This window comes from Microtus oregoni, unplaced genomic scaffold (genome assembly GCF_018167655.1).
Source record: "Microtus oregoni isolate MIOR12 unplaced genomic scaffold, Mior012 000003F_ref0000135, whole genome shotgun sequence".
In the NCBI taxonomy this organism is placed as follows: domain Eukaryota; kingdom Metazoa; phylum Chordata; class Mammalia; order Rodentia; family Cricetidae; genus Microtus; species Microtus oregoni.
Window position 1 is genome coordinate 30723368 of NW_024543062.1, and position 16306 is coordinate 30739673.

General features: G+C 48.8%; 1 protein-coding gene across 1 annotated transcript; it reads left to right on the top strand.

Annotated features, from left to right (window-relative positions):
• Positions 1–948: 948 nt before the first annotated feature.
• On the top strand, positions 949–13140 carry Unc119b (unc-119 lipid binding chaperone B). The gene is made up of 5 exons (XM_041646701.1): positions 949–1210; positions 4238–4351; positions 8171–8282; positions 8410–8582; positions 10239–13140. The coding sequence occupies exons 1-5, from the start codon at positions 967–969 to the stop codon at positions 10349–10351; spliced, it is 756 nt and encodes a 251-aa protein (XP_041502635.1). The 5' UTR covers positions 949–966; the 3' UTR covers positions 10352–13140.
• Positions 13141–16306: the final 3166 nt, after the last annotated feature.

Below are 16306 nucleotides of genomic sequence, written 5' to 3' on the forward strand. Positions count from 1 at the left end.
ACATTCACAGACACACACGCGCGCGCTCGTGTACACACACAGAACCCTGAGGGGAGCCATTTGTGGTAGAGCACAGCATTTCCCTCAATCAGCTTGGTACCACTGTCACCTCTGAGAAACCTTCTGTGACTTCTTGTCCCCTTGCTAAAACCTCAGCAGTAGTGAGTAGAATCTTTTTGCTCCTTGCCACTTAACCCAACTCCCAGGAAGGCTCACAGAATAACCTGTGAGCTTACATCTTCCCTGGTGAAGTGGGAGCTCCTCCGTGGAGGGTTCCAGAGAACTAACTTTCTCTCAGTCAGCCATCTCTGAACAGCTTGGCAGATCCTATTACTGTCTTTGTATTTCCAGAAGCTCGCTTAGGCAAATGTCTTAGCCCTATGGCTGACATAGCAGGGTCTAGCACTAGCAATCTACATTTTAAAACTTAAATTTGGAATTTATTTTATAGTTATGAGCGTTCACCCGCATGATCTGTACAGCACTTGTGTGAGTGGGTGTCAAATCTTCTGGAATAGGAATTACAGACCTCTGTGTTGTGAACGGGCCTGTGGGTGCTGGGAATCGAACCTGAGTCCTCTGGAAGAGCAGCCACCTCCAGAGACAGCAATCTAATTGAAGCTTATCTTTGCGAAGCAAGAAGTTTGAACTTACAGTCCAGTAACATTTTCTCGAAATGTCTGTCCACACTTTATATTACGGAAGTTCATTTGACTAAGAATATATTTCGCTTTTATTTTTATTTACTAACTTTTTAAGGATACAGTTAAAATATCCGTAAGGACCTGACAGCGGGTAGGTCCTCAGGTCTCAGCCCAGCCCTATCACACCTGATTGGACCAAAGTTGGCCCTGGTAGCGGCCCGCAGGCCCCGCCCCCAGGCGCCCGGGTCCCGCCCCAGGCCCCGCCCCCGCTCTCCATAGTTACGGCGCCCTGAGAGGTGGCGGCCATCTTGGCGGTGGAGCGATGAGCGGGTCGAACTCGAAGGCTGCGACGGCGGGGCCGGCGCCTGGGCCCGGCGGGCTGGTGGCTGGCAAGGAGGAGAAGAAGAAGGCGGGAGGCGGCGTTCTGAACCGGCTGAAGGCGCGGCGGCAGGCGCCCCCACACTCGGCCGACGACGGCACCGGCGCTGCGGTCACGGAGCAGGAGCTGCTGGCGCTGGACACCATCCGCCCTGAGCACGTCCTGCGCCTCAACCGGGTCACCGAGAGTGAGTGGCGGGCGTGCCGACCGCGCCCTCTGTGGGCGCCGGGCCAGAGCCGTGGCGGGCCGGGCCGTGTGGCTGCGCCGGGGGCCGCGCTTCTGTCGGCCTCTCTCCCAGACACGGCGGGCAAGGGCTTCAGAGTCCAGCCGCATCTGGGCCTGGCCCCCTGTCCTCCCGGGACCCCAGCCCTTAGCCGGGTTCCTATCCGTCCTGCTCACCCGTCCTCAGCTTCCGCAGTCCCGGGGGCCTGAGCCCCTACCTGCCAACTCCGCCTTTCGCCGGGCTCGGGCTGGGCTCCGGCTCCTGACAGCCCCTCCCCCACTCGGCCGGGCTGTGGTCCCCTCGGGTTGGGAGCTCAGCGGTGCCCCTTTGTGTACAGGTGGGCTGGTGCTTCCTTCCGTCAAACACGTGGCCGTCGCATTCTGGCAGACTTAAAAAGCTGTACCACCAAAAAAAAAAAAAAATGAAGTTTAAAGTTTCAGTGTATGTACAAGCTGGAATGCGGATCTTGCACTTGACATTTTTTCCTAGTGAATTTACATGTGTCAGGGTTTCAGAAATGTGATTTTTTTCTTTTCTTTTTTTTTTTTTTTGCACCGTCTTTTTAGCGGTGCAAGGAAGGGTGGGAAGAACTACGTGTCAGTTCCCTGATGATCTCTGTCTTTTGGAAACTGCCCGGGCCTGACACCCTTTTCCTTGCTATTATTTTACCCCAGGAGTTTGCAGTCACCTGGTTAGCTTTGACTTGTCCTCCTTACCCCACCCCCACCCCGCCCTTGAGACTTCTTTATCCCTCTTCCCTGAGGCACGCCAGAGTGTCCTGGACCTCTTCACTCAGTCCAGGGGCTGTGAGGTGTATGTTGTCCAGCTTGGTGGTAATAGCTCTGGCGACTGGGAAAAGGGAGTTTGAGGGAAAGTGGCTACTACTGGTTCAGCCTGTGCAAAAGGAAACCCGCTTCTCCTAAATAGTTTTGACTGGATTTTGGATGTTTTGATGGCCCAGTTTCCCAACACCGGGTTGGGACTCTTGTTTGCCTGTCTGAATGCAACTGTAGATAGTTGGAACAGTGAAAAGCTGTCTCCGTTCTCGGTTTTCATTTGAGGATTTGAAAGTACAGAAATGGTTAGCACCAGACCCTAACATCCTGTTGGCCTTGAGGGCTCCTGACATCAAGGGTGAGTTAGCACGCCAAGTGCCTGGCCCAGTAGACTTGCTAACAGCACTCAGGCCTCCACTGACAGAGCTTAGTGACCTTTGGGTTTTATCGCTCTGAAGTTCTTCTGTGAGTTATCTATTGAGCGCCTCCTAAAGACTCAGAACCCACGCCACAGTGGAGTTAACGATAGCTCCCAAGTTTGCCATCTCACGACCCACTTGTCAAGCATGAAGCAGCTACACAGACAAGCATGCTCAGATAGTGCAAGCTGGAGAAGATGCCATGGCGATCATCAGACAAGGCAACAGCATTTTGTGATGTGCAGTTTTGACTAGCTGGTTGGGTTGTTGGTGGTGCTGGTTTGGCGTTTTCTCCTGCTGCCCTGAGAATGTATGCATGCTTTTGTGAAGCCACAAACTAAGCATGACTTTAACCTTTTAAATGGTTGAAGTAGATGTTAACTCTTGTTACATGTGGTTATCAAACTTGGCTTCCATGTGCACCAATAGTTTGTAGTGTTGCTTATTCAATTCCTGTCCATAGGCCTTTGGGTTACAGTCAGAGTTGAATAGTTAAGTCACACTGTATGGCTGAGTTATTTGTAACCTGGCCTTTTCCAGAAAAGTTTGTTGATCTGTTTTCTGATACAGGTGGCAAACCACCCCTGTATTACTTATTAGTTAGTATATGTTAAATGTTTTTTAATAATCTTTTTTCTTTGGCAACTTCATACATGTATATGATGTGTCTCTGAGCCATCTTGCTCTGCCTCTTCCTGTTTCGTTCTTGAAGTTTCTAATTTGGATAATACAAGAGAATGTTTGGCTGGGGGGACTGGTTAAGAGTACTGGGCTTAATTACCAGCACCCACATGATGGCTCACAACTGCATATAACTCCAGTCCTAGGCCATCTTCTGGCCTCTGCAGACACTGTGTCCATCTGACACACCCATACACATTGTGGTTATTTGAATAAGAATGGTTTCCATAGGCTCACGTATTTGAATGCTTCGTCACTAGGGAGTGGCGCTGTTTGAAGGATTAGAAGAACTGGGAGGGGTGGTCTTGTTGGCAGAAGCGTGTCACTGGGGTGGCCCAGCATTTCTCTGTGTGCTGCCCACACATCAGGATGTAGCGCTCAGCTATTGCTCGGGTGCCAGGGTGCTGCCATGCTCCCACCGTGGAGGGAGCTTAGCCTCTGAAACTGTAAGCCAGCTCCTGGATAAATAAATGATTGTTTTCATTAGAGTTGGCTTGGTCATGGTGTCTCTTCACAGCAATAGAATAGTGACTAAGACACATAAACAAGAATAAAAGTTAAACAAATTTTATTTTATTTTTTTATTTTATTTTTTTTTAGTTTTTCGAGACAGGGTTTCTCTGTAGCTTTGGAGCCTGTCCTGGCACTAGCTCTTGTAGACCAGGCTGGCCTCGAACTCACAGAGATCTGCCTGCCTCTGCCTCCCGAGTGCTGGGATTAAAGGCGTGCGCCACCACCGCCCAGCTTAAACAAATTTTAAAAGAGAGTGTTTGGACGTTGAGAGATGGCTTCGAGGTTGAGAGCTCTTAACCAGGGGACTTGGGCTTAGTTCCCTATCAGAATGCATTTGGCATCTTACAGCTGCCTGTAACTATGATTACAGGGGATCTGACGCCCTCCTCTGAACTCTCCCAACACTGCACAGTTGTGGTGCTTACATCATACATAGAAAATAAAAATAAATCTTGAAAAATAAAAAGCAAAAAGAAAATGTTTGGGGGAACATTCTCAGTGAATTACATCAGAGAAGAAAGAACATATTTGCTTTACAACCAGGGAATGAAATGGGTGGTAATCTTGGAAGATCACTTAATAGCATTGTCTCTCCTTTTCAGATTACCTATGCAAACCTGAAGACAATGTCTACAGTATTGACTTTACCCGCTTCAAAATTCGAGATCTGGAGACAGGGACGGTGCTCTTTGAGATTGCCAAGCCTTGTATCTCAGGTAGGCCTGGGTATTGTGGGAGTCGCCCACCTGGGGAAGGGAAGGTCTTTAGAAAGGACAATGTTTGTGTGCCAACACATGTGTTCTGGACCCCACTGTTTCCTGATTCCATGACTGAGATCACTTCCTGTGGCCTCTCCTGCCTGTTGCAGTAGTTTGGAACTTTGTTAAAAGGCTGATTTTTTTGTTGTTGTTGTTTTAATTTTTATTTATTTTTGGTATGTCTTTATCAGTGTGTGGCTACATGTGTCAGTGTGTATACATGGAGGTCAGAGAACAACTTTTCTCTGTCTTCACAATTATGTGGGTTCCAGGAGTTGGATTCAGGGTGCCAGGTTTACATGGCAAGCTCCTTTACACCTGAGCTATCTGACTGGCCAGTTTTTGTTTTTGAGGACATGTTCATATGTAGCCCAAGTTGGCCCAGAACTTGCTCTGTAGCTGAGGGTACCTTGAACTCCTGACATGCACCCTCCCAGTGTGTACTAGGGTTACAGGCTCCTGTCATCACAACCAGCCCAGGAAGCTGACATTTATAGTGTGGTGGCACTGTCCAGTTTCTTCAGTACATTGCCTTGTCATGACACTCTGAGTGGCTCAACCACTTTTTACCGAGACCCAGAATTTAAACGTAACATCCCTAAGATCCTTGTTGAATGATTCACACTTGCCTGCAGCGGCAGAATCAATCCCTGCAGCCAGATAGCACTGAGGAGAGCCCCTCTCCCGAGTCTTGCAGCCTTACTCAGGAGCTCACTTGCCTTTAATACTGCTTTAGACTCCCTACCAAGTCCTAGCTTAGCAGTTTTGGGGCTTTTTGTTTTGTTTTCAAGACAGCTTTTCTCTGTATAACAGTCCTGGCTGTCCTGGAACTTGCTTTGTAGACCAAGCTGACCTCAAACTCACGGAGATCCACCTGCCTCTGCCTCCCAAGTGCTGGGATTAAAGGCGAGTGCCACCATCACCGGGCCTCTGGTTTAGCAGTTTTGTTCTGTTTTTCATTTTTCTTCTGAAGGTTTAGATTTTTTTTTTTTTTTTTTTCGAGACAGGGTTTCTCTGTGGTTTTGGAGCCTGTCCTGGAACTAGCTCTTGTAGACCAGGCTGGTCTCGAACTCACAGAGATCCGCCTGCCTCTGCCTCCCGAGTGCTGGGATTAAAGGCGTGCGCCACCACCGCCCGGCCTTTCTTCTGAAGGTTTAAAAAGAACTTATGTGTGTGTGTGTGTGGGGGGGGGGGGTGCTGGAGAGATGGCTCAGAGGTTAAAAGCATTGCCTGCTCTTCTAAAGGTCCTGAGTTCAATTCCCAGCAACCACATGGTGGCTCACAGCCATCTGTAATGAGGTCTGGTGCCCTCTTCTGGTCTGCAGTCATATGCACAGACAGAATATTGTATACATAATAAATAAATATTTAAAAAAAAAAAAAGAACTTACGTGTGTGTCCATGGGGGTTTGTGCGCATGAGTACAGTTCCTCTGGAGGTCAGAAGAGGGTGTTGGAGCCCCTGGAACTGTAGCTTCAGGCAGCTGTGAGCTACAGACAGAGTTGCTGGGAGCTGAACTTGAGTCTTCTGCAAGAACACTAACTGCTGAGCCAGCTTGCCAGCCCTATGGTGGTTTTGTTTGTTTGTTTTTGCTTTGTTTTATTTTTTAAAATAAAAGATTATTCTTAAGTATACAACACACTCCAAGACAGCATTCCTCTCTGGCTATGGGTAACAAAAGATGAGTCCAAGAACCCAGTGACCATGCTCTTTGGTGCAAGAACCGCTTTTTTTACTTTTGCTCTGTTTTTATTGTTTGGTTTTGTTTTGAGACATAATCTCATGTAGCTAGAGCTAGCATCAAATTCACTGTTTAAGTGAAGACAGCCTTGAGCTGTCCTTCTGCACCTCCGCGTCTCAGTGCTGAGATTGTAGTAGAGGCTTCTGTTCTGGCTTAGTTTTTATTGTTTCCCTGTGTGTGAGAATGGTGTGTGTGTGCGTGTGTGTGTGCGCGTGTGTGAGACTGGTGTGTGTGTGTGTGTGTGTGTGTGAGAGAGAGAATGGTGTGTGTGTGAGAGAGAGAGAGAATGGTGTGTGTGTGAGAGAGAGAGAGAATGGTGTGTGTGAGAGAGAATGGTGTGTGTGTGAGAGAGAATGGTGTGTGTGTGTGTGAGAGAGAGAATGGTGTGTGTGTGTGAGAGAGAGAGAATGGTGTGTGTGTGTGAGAGAGAGAGAATGGTGTGTGTGAGAGAGAGAGAGAATGGTGGTTGTGTGTGTGTGTGTGAGAGAGAGAGAGAGAGAGAGAGACAGAGAGAGAGAGAGAATGGTGTGCGTGTGTGTGTGTGGACCGAAATAAATAGGTCAGAAAACAGTTATGAGAACTGGTTCACTCCTCCCACCGTGTGGGTCACAGGGGGCTGGAACTCAGGTCTCCAAATACTGGCTGAGCAGACATCTCCTTGACCCCTCTACTGTGATCTCTAATGTAACTTATTTTGCAAAGTTCTCATTTGATTTGCTACTCAGCATAAACCTGCAGCTCTGGGAAGGTAGGCCTTGGGATCTCAGAGAAATCAAGAAGACTTTCCCGAGCTGGAGCTGTCTCTCAGGAGCAGAGTACTTGGTCAGTGGAAGGCCCCAGCTTCAGGTCTCCAGCACTGATACAGACAGACTGTTCTAACAAAGTCTTAGGTTGATTACTGAGCCCTGGCTCAGCCTTGCCATCATAATCCAGTCCTGACTGAGGTACTGAAGCCTCCGAAAACCTGCTGCAGGTGCTGCAAGGTGTCTGGTCTCCATCCTTCCCAGCTCTGCTTTTAAGGCACCTGCTTGACTCCAGACACACCCATGCCAGAGTAGTGCCCTCCTGCAAGGCGTGTTCTGAAGAGCTGGAATCATACCAGTGGATTCAGGTCATTTGCCTCTAATCAGGGTAGGCCAGTGCTCCGGGGATGTCACAAGCAGAGACGTTTAGTGCTAAAGAAGCCCATGGTCGCAGACAGTAGAAAATTCCCTCTGTGTTCATATGACCACAGTTAAGATCTTTCCTCTGGACTCAACAGTAGGCGAGAGCAGAGGTAAGCTTGACCCCATGCCAGTCCACATGTTGTTCCTGGTCAGTCTGCTTCCACCCTTTTCTAGGCAGGCAGAAAACTGGACCTGGAGTGGCCTAGAATAGACAGGGTGTAGGTCGGTGTTTATTGAAATCACAGTTACTTCCAGTGCCTGCCTTTCACAAGTGTTTGTATTGTTTGAAAGGACATGGGGACCTGTTAAACCTCTGTGACCTTACTCTCCTGGTTAGTGGTAAGAGAAGACCTGGTCAATATGATAGGGTTGCAGCAGAGACTCTGTGTCCAGCTGGATTTCTGGTTTTACCCCAGGATATACCCACTCCTCAATGGTGTAAACAAGTAGCATTGTTTAAGAGCAGGCTCACGGCCAGGCAGTGGTGGCGCACACCTTTAGTCCTAGCACTTGGGAGGCAGAGGCAGGCGATCTCTGTGAGTTCGAGGCCAGCCTGTTCTACAAAGTGAGTTCCAGGACAGGCTTCAAAGCTACACAGAGAAACCCTGTCTAGAAACCTCCTTTCCCCTCAAAAAAGAACAGGCTCCGGCAGGTGGAGCACTCAGAACTCACTACCTTTGTTAACTACATTAGGCACAACAGCCTTTTGGACTCGTTTCCTTGTCCATGAAATAGAAACAAGTGGCTTCACCTTGCAGGGCCTCTGTGAGGCCTGGTGTGTTTGGTGTGCGGCAGAAGGGCTGTGGTAGCTGGTGTGCAGTTGTGCCATGTGTATGGTGGATGCTAAGGCAAGGCTCTGTGTTCTTTCAGACCAAGAGCAGGATGCCGAGGAGGAGAGTGTCGACGTGGATATCAGTGTAGGGCGTTTTGTTCGCTATCAGTTCACACCAGCCTTTCTTCGCCTCCGGACAGTTGGTGCCACGTGAGTGCTATTATTTTATGAGGGCAGAATGTTGTGCTTGTTCTGGGGAGGAATGTGCTCAGTGGGCTTGAATTGGCTTCAGAGGAAGGAGGAAGCGAAGTCAGGCTAAAAGCGATTTGTTTTACAGGGTAGAGTTTACAGTGGGGGACAGACCTGTGTCAAACTTCCGGATGATTGAACGGCACTACTTCCGGGAGCGTTTGCTGAAAAACTTTGACTTTGATTTTGGCTTCTGCATCCCCAGCAGTAGAAACACGTGCGAACACATCTATGAGTTCCCGCAGCTCTCTGAGGATGTCAGTATGTATCTTTCACTCTATTCAGTGCTGGAGACTGAGTCTGCCAGGAGAGAGCCTTGAGACCCATCTGGTCCAGTGTCCTCCTTTGCAGGGGAGGAAAGTGGTGGCTTGGTGTCATCTAACCTCACTCTTGTGTTTCCTGCTCTGACTGCTCCTGTGGGACTCAGGCCCCCCCAGGCCCTGAGTAGATAGGACAGCCGCTTGCCACTCTCCTCACAGCCCCACGGTGTCCTGCTCACTTCCTCTGCGCCTTTCGGCGCTGATGCAGTATGACCTTTTTCCTCAAAGTCTCCGTCCTTAAAGACCGCATACTCTGGGGTGGCCACTCTACTCGCATGGCAGCACTACCAGAGAAGAGTTTGCTGAGATATGGGAGGGGCTTTGTAACATCTCACTCTGGCTTGAGTGGCTTAGAATATGCAGATTCTTGCAAGGATAGATTAATCTGTGAAGCCAAATAGACCAAAGAGTTTGGGGGCCAGTCTGAATGTAAGCCAAATTGCTTTGGCATGGATGAGCTCAGAGAACCTTTTAGACTGCGCTGCCTTTTCCCGGGGCACTGGAGACAGCAAGTACCTGTTAAATCAGAGCCAACAAGAGGCGACTATAATTGCATTTATCTTCTCCTGTGGAAGAGGTCAAAGTGAGAATCAAGAGGACGGACAGAGGCTTTAGTTCTAGGCCTCTGTCTGGATCTCGCAGGTTCATAAATATCAGAGCCCTCTCCAGAGAGCGGCCTCCCCAGTATTCCTCTAGATGCATACCTTTGACTTTCAGGGTCCCAGAAGAAGTAGGAGGGCTTGAGAGATAAATAAGAGCACTGGCTACTCCTCCAGAGGCCCAGTACCTACAAGGCGGCAGCTCACTAGACTCTTTAATGCCAGTTCCAGGCATCTGGTGCTCTCTTCTGGCCTCTGAAAGTATAGCACCCATGTGGTACAAACATGAAGCCAAAACAATACACATAAAATAAATAAATTTTAAAAATTAAAAAAAAAGGGGGGGCTGGAGAGATGGCTCAGAGGTTAGGAGCATTGCCTGCTCTTCCAAAGGTCCTGAGTTCAATTCCCAGCAACCACATGGTGGCTCACAACCATCTGTAATGAGGTCTGGTGCCCTCTTCTGGCCTGCAGAGATACACATAGACAGAATATTGTATACATAATAAATAAATAAATATTTAAAAAAAAAATTAAAAAAAGTAGTTTGGGCATGGTGACGCCTCCCCTTACCCCCAGCACTTGGGATGACAGAAGCAGGGTAGATCTCTGAGTTCAAAGCCAGATAAGCGGCACAGTGTGATCCTGTCTCCACAAACAAAAGAACCCAGAGAAGCTAGTATAGAGAGGCCCGACCAGGGCTTTCTACTGGACCTTCTAGAGGTGGGCAGCAGGCCAGAGCACCAAGGGATACTGGCAGGAAGACTCAGGCTAGGGATGCTAAAGAGTTGATGCATCCTGTATTGTAGTGGACCTCGGGTTCCATCAGGAGTCCTGTTGTCTCCCTGGTTTCTTTTGTTTACCTCATTATCTTCACAGAACAGTCAAACTTTCCAAAGTGCTGGTTTGTCAATTTTGGAGGGATGCTGAGTTTTTTTATACCTAGTTGCGGGACACATTCACAGTCTCTGCTTCTTTTTCCCTTCTCCGACTTGCAGTTCGTCTGATGATCGAAAACCCATATGAGACGCGCTCGGACAGCTTCTATTTTGTCGACAACAAGCTGATAATGCACAACAAGGCTGACTATGCCTATAACGGAGGCCAGTAACCGCCACAGGAGTGGACAGGGAAGGTCCTTTGCTGCCACCACGAGGCATATGGGGGAATTGCAGCTACTGCTTGTCAACACCCTTTGAACCTGGTCCTGGAAGCTGCAACTGGGGTGGTGGCTTGTGCTCCAAGGAAGTGCTGGCCAGCAGTTTCTTGTATGTTTTCCCCTGCCCCCTAGTTTGCAGAGGTATTATAGTGAAGTAAAAGATTAGGATAAGGTTCCTGGGATCCAGATAAAAGTGTTTATTTCTGTGTAGTCTTTGCTATGCACTGGTTGTCCCGACAAGCCCGACTATCCAGGCACAGCTGTGTTAGTGAGAAGGCTTAGGCTGAGCCAACCTGCAGCTTCCTGGGTGCTGTGGGCAGCTGAAAGAGCTTGTTTCCTCCTCCCACGGTATTGCATTGGAGCGGTCTGCCCTCAGCCTACACAGTCTGAAGCTGACTGGAAGAGACTTATAGCGAGGGAGGGCAGAGACCAGGGCTGAGGCACTGGGTTGGAGGTGATGCCAGACTGAAAGACAAGGTTTTGAGGATACTACTTACCTGCCTTGAGGGACCCACATCCAGTCCTGGGGGAGACCATGGTGGTGCCTGCCTTTCCTTACTCTGGAGGCAGGCCACATGAGCCTGCTCTGCCCCCTGGCCATGACTTTTCCTGCAGTAGACCACGTCAGTTTTGTTCACGGAATATAGTATCTCTTGATTTCAGTGCAGGTTGGTCGTGCTCTGGCTCTTTGTTCTCAGACTTCTTTGGGGCGTTCTTACACAGTGTTGGTGTGCTAGCACCTGCGATACGGGTGGATCTCTGCTAACATGGATTGGCTCCCAGGCTAAGCTGGCTCATGGTGGGAAAGGCTTAGTTGCAGCCTGGCTGGTGCTTTAAAGAAACATTACTGCTTAGGAGTGTTTTTCTGCCTGCCTTTCTGCTGAAGTTGTTCTGGAACCATCTGGCGGATGGTCTTACGTAGTGCGAATTCTGATGCCTGCTTCAGGCTGCTGGGTATCTGAGTATTGGAAAGGGCAGCGTAGGCTGAGGCTGCCTGCCAGAGCACTGTGTCCTTAGCTTCCTGCACTTGTCATGGGCGTAAGGTGACCCCAGATCCTTTCTGACTCACACCTCTTTGGCTCCCCAGGTTGGAGCTTTAGGACTGTGCTGTGGCTCAGGTCCATAGCGTTGGCGGAAGTGTCAGTAGTAAGGAGCAGAGGTACAGAAGTGTCCCTGAGCTATGACATCACTTGTGATGAGAGCAGGCTCCCAGAGTGCTCTCTGAGAAGAGGGCACACTTTGCCCTTGTGTCTCTGTGTTTGGCTTCTAGAGCATTAGTAGCCTTGGATTTTGGTCCTGTGTTCTACATCTGGCCAGCAACTAACATGCCATATGCTGGAAGTTTCCAGAATGAGGAAGTCTGTTTACCCTCCATGCTGCACTGGGTTCACCCCCTGAGACGGGAGAGCCCAGGTGCCCTCTGGGTGGGCACCTCCTACCATTCTAGAATCTCAGAGCTGGAGTCCTCCAGACCCAGGTGCCTTAGTGCCTCTGCCCATGCACTGCAGGGGAGCTGCTGTCCATCTTTCTCTCCTAGCCGCGTGCAGACACGAGCGGTCTCTGTACCTTTCCCTAGGTGGCCCCTCTGTTGCTCTTGGCAAGGTTCCTCCTGGCTCTGTTACAGTCTGATGAGGAGAGATTTGGTTTCCAGTATTTAAATAAATACTACCTAGGATGAGCTTCCAGGAGCTGCATGGTGTTTGCTCAGTGGAGCCCAGCCTGGGCTGTTCCTGTATTCTGGCACACTGTTTCTTGCCTGCAGTTCTTGCTTTTGCTTGGAGGGCCCCAGAGGATGGAGGAGCCGGGCACACTGGCTTGAACAGGACTGCATCCCCCTTCCAGTTAGTCCTGGTCACATTGAATACCACGCTGAGGCCAGGGCTTGGTCGTTGTTGGCAGGATGAACTGGTCCTCCATTGCTGCTGAAGGCCAGATTTCTGTGTCTGGCTTCTTAGGGAAGTGTCTTGCTGTTTTCAATGAGTTCTAAATTCTGCCTTTTGTATGTGACCTATGTGAACTGGAATTCATACTCTGTAGTAATGCGCAGAAGCCGAGTCAGAAGTCACGTTGTTCAGGAATCCAACCATCCATAGTGGTTCCTGGGATGCAGCAGAAGAGAAACAGGACTCCAGTGTGAGGAGGCCGTGTCCTGTGTCAAGAGCGGGAGTCTGAGCAGAAGGCAGCTCCTAGGAGGACCTCACCGCAGCAACCAGGCAGAACCCTTCCTTTCTGCTATGAGGCAGGACACTGCTTGTTCTCCATCCCTGTCCTCTGCCTTGGGGCTAAGCTGCCCTCGATCTGCTTTTATTTTGTTCTAAACCATAAGCATAGGAGTAAAGATGGTCAGTACCTGAGGCTGAGATCAACTGTTGTCTCCAGTTAGCTTCGCGCTGTCTTGCACAGACTTTCTGAAGCTTCTCCAGGCCTTGGGTATTTCCTGTTACAGCATCTGGGACTGACCATAGACTCAGATTCTGAAAATGTCCACATTCCATGTCCAGAGCATCATAGCCACAGGAGAGTGGGGTGGGGAGAGGTGCCCCCCACCTTGTTTCACAGAGGATCATGTGATGTCATCAAAGTTGTGAAAGTCTGTTTTCCCTGTAAATCTATTTCTCACAGAATGTGAGAAACACCTCTATCCTCCTTCCCCTTCACCCAAGATCCTCATTCCAGAACAAACCAAGTGACTTTATTTGTATAAGATGTTATTTTACCATAAGAGACAGTAATAAAGATTTTCACAATATGTCTGCTCTGTCTTGCCTCCTGATTAGGCCACAGCGGTGGTGGCTTCCAGTTTCTTTCTTCAGCTCTTGCATTTGTTGTCTTTAGTGTCCCTCCTTTCTAATTGAGGAACAGAATTAGGCTTCACCAGACTTTTCTGCTAGATGTTTTACTCAGGGACTTTGATGGGATGAAAGGATGGAGGATGAGGGATGGAAGATGAGGATGGAGGGATGGGGGCTGGAGGATCAGGATGGGGGATGGAGGGATGGGGGCTGGAGGATCAGGATGGGGGGTGGAGGGATGGATGCTGGAGGATCAGGATGGGGGCTGGAGGATCAGGATGGGGGATGGAGGATCAGGATGGGGATGGAGGGATGGATGCTGGAGGATCAGGATGGGGGATGGAGGATCAGGATGGGGGATGGAGGGATGGGTGCTGGCTGCTCTCCCAGAGGACCTGGTTTCTGTCTCCAGGACCACACTCATCATCGTCCTTAACTCCTGTTCCAAGGACTTTGACGCCACCTTCTAAGGGCACTGGGCACACATGTGACACACATATACAGGGAAAGCACCCACATACACCCATACAAGTTTTTTTTTAAAGCCTAAGTTCGTGGTTTTTCTTAGGTTTTGGTGGTGCTTTGTGTACACTGCACTGAGCTGGGTCCAGCCCTGGAGGTAGGGTTAGTAAAGTGTAAGTGACAGTAAAATGACCCCATTTACACGAGAGCACTTCTAAGCTCAACGTGGTGTAGACACGCCTCAACTCCAGCTCTAGGAGGTCTTGGGGGGGGGCAGAGGCAGGTGGATCTCTGAGGTCAGATGAGTTTACTATCGAGTTCCAGGCCAGCCAAGGCAACATAATCAGACACCTTCTCAAAAACAAAACAAAAGTCCAGTTTGGGGCTGGAGAGATGTGCTTACTGTTCTTATTTTATTTTATTTATTTATTTTTTTAGATTTATTTATTTATTATGAAGACAGTGTTCTGTCTGTATGCTTGTTGGCCAGAAGAGGGTACCAGATCCCATTACAGATGACTGTTAGCCACCATGTGGTTGCTGGGAATTGAACTCAGGACCTCTGGAAGAGCAGTCAGAGCTCTTAACCTCTGAGCCATCTCTCCAGCCCGTGCTTACTGTTCTTACCGAGGAATTAGACCTGGATTTGATTCCCCGCACCCACCGCAAGTTTCTTGCAACCACCTAGAACTCCATTTGCAGGGGATCTGACAGCCTCTGGCCTCCACAGGTACTTGGATACACACAGTACACATGAATTCATGAAGACACACATATATGCATTAATTAAATTCTTTAAAAAATAAGTACAAAGCCCAGAGGTGGTGGTGCATGCTTTTAATTTCAGTGCTTGGGAGGTAGAGGCAGTCAGATCTCTGTGAGTTCGAGGTCAGCCTAGTCTACAGAGAGAGTTCAAGAACAGCCAGGGCTTCACAGAGAAATCTCAAAAATAAACAAAATAACAAAATGAGTGCACATTAGAGCCATGAATTGCAAGTACCTACCTGTAACACCAGCACCCAGTTCAAAGGCCACCTGGGTACATAGCAAGATCCTGTCTTAGAAAATAACTGAATTCAAAAGTACAGTTTGGTCTGGGTTATATAGCTCAGTAATACAGTGCTTGGCCTGGATTCAAGCCCCATCACGGAAGAAAAAAGACCCCAAACCAAAAAAACCCAGACATTTTGACACGTGCATACACAACCTTATCCCCACCACAGCCACTGTGCAGAACATGACATCACCCGCTCTGACCATCCCTTGGCTCCTATGGGTTTATAACCAGTTCTTCCCTTGCCCTGGTCCTCCTGGCAATCTAATTCTGTCTCTCCTAAAAAATGTGTACACTTTTAACCAAAACATTTGCAGTGGTTGGAGAGAAGGCTCAGCAGTTAGGCATGTGTGCTGCTCTTGCAGAGGACCCAAGTTCAGATCTCAACACTCACAGCTACCTGTAACTCCAGCTCCAGGGGATCAGACTCTCCAGTTTCCTAGGGCGTCTGAACTCATGTGTGCAGACTCCACATAGACCACTTAGCAATTAAAAATATGAATCTTAGCCTGTCAGTGCTGACACATGTCATTAATCCCAGCACTTGGAAGGCAGAGGCAGGCAGATCTTTGTGAGTTAAGGCCAGCCTGGTCTACAAAGAATTCCACAGCCGGGTGGTGGTGGCGCACGCCTTTAATCCCAGCACTCGGGAGGCAGAGGCAGGCGGATCTCTGTGAGTTCGAGACCAGTCTGGTCTACAGAGCTAGTTCCAGGATAGGCTCCAAAGCCGCAGAGAAACCCTGTCTCGAAAAACCAAAAAAAAAAAAAAAAAAAAAAAAAAAGAATTCCACGACAGCCAGTGCTACACAGAGAAACCCTGTCTCAATAAACCAATATATCTTAGAGCTATGTACAACAGTTGGGGTACAGTTTAGTCTTAGAATAGCTAGGCGCCTTCCCAGTAACAAAAGGACATTTGTTTTAGATGGTTTCTGGCATAATTATTGGCCTCTGTTGTAAAACATGACTTTCTTTTTTCTGTTTTTTTTTTTTTTATTGTTATCTGTGTGTGCACGTGCATACAGGCTTCTGAGTGTGGGTGGAAGTCAGGACAACAGAACAACTTGTGAGTGTCAGTTTTTTTCCCACCAGTGTGGGTTCTGGGGATCGGACTCAGGTCATCATCAGACCTGGTGGCCACCATGAGCCATCATGTAGGCCTAGGATAAATTTGTTTCCTTCCTTTTATTTAATATATATATTGAGACAGGGTTTTTCTGTGTAGCCCTGGCTGGCCTGGAACTAGCTCTTGTAGACCAGGCTGGCCTTGACCTCACAGAGATCCACCTGTCTCTGCCTCCTGAGTGCTGGGATTAGAGCCAGCACTGCCCGGCTCAGGCAGGTTTTCTTACCGAGCTAGGAGCTCCCTCATTCCCCTACTGCACCCAGGTCTAATGGATTCCAGACTGAAGTCATGCTTGCACGTAAAACGCTTTACAAACTGCACCATCTCTCAGGCCCTAGTCTTTGTCACCCACTCTCTGCCTTCCACCAGGGCTGGTAGCCAGGTAGGGAAGATGACTGACTGGCCTCAGCCTATTGACTAGTAACAGTCATTTAACACATTATTTGAAAGACTTTTTTCTTTTTCCTTTTTAA

What these genes read in the sequence shown, in the direction of transcription:
- Unc119b (XM_041646701.1), top strand. Translation starts at nt 967, where the DNA reads ATGAGCGGGTCGAACTCGAAGGCTGCGACGGCGGGGCCGGCGCCTGGG. An exon ending in TGCCAAGCCTTGTATCTCAG is followed by an intron (nt 4,352 to 8,170) that starts GTAGGCCTGGGT and finishes GTGTTCTTTCAG; the next exon opens with ACCAAGAGCAGGATGCCGAG. An exon ending in CTCCGGACAGTTGGTGCCAC is followed by an intron (nt 8,283 to 8,409) that starts GTGAGTGCTATT and finishes TTTGTTTTACAG; the next exon opens with GGTAGAGTTTACAGTGGGGG.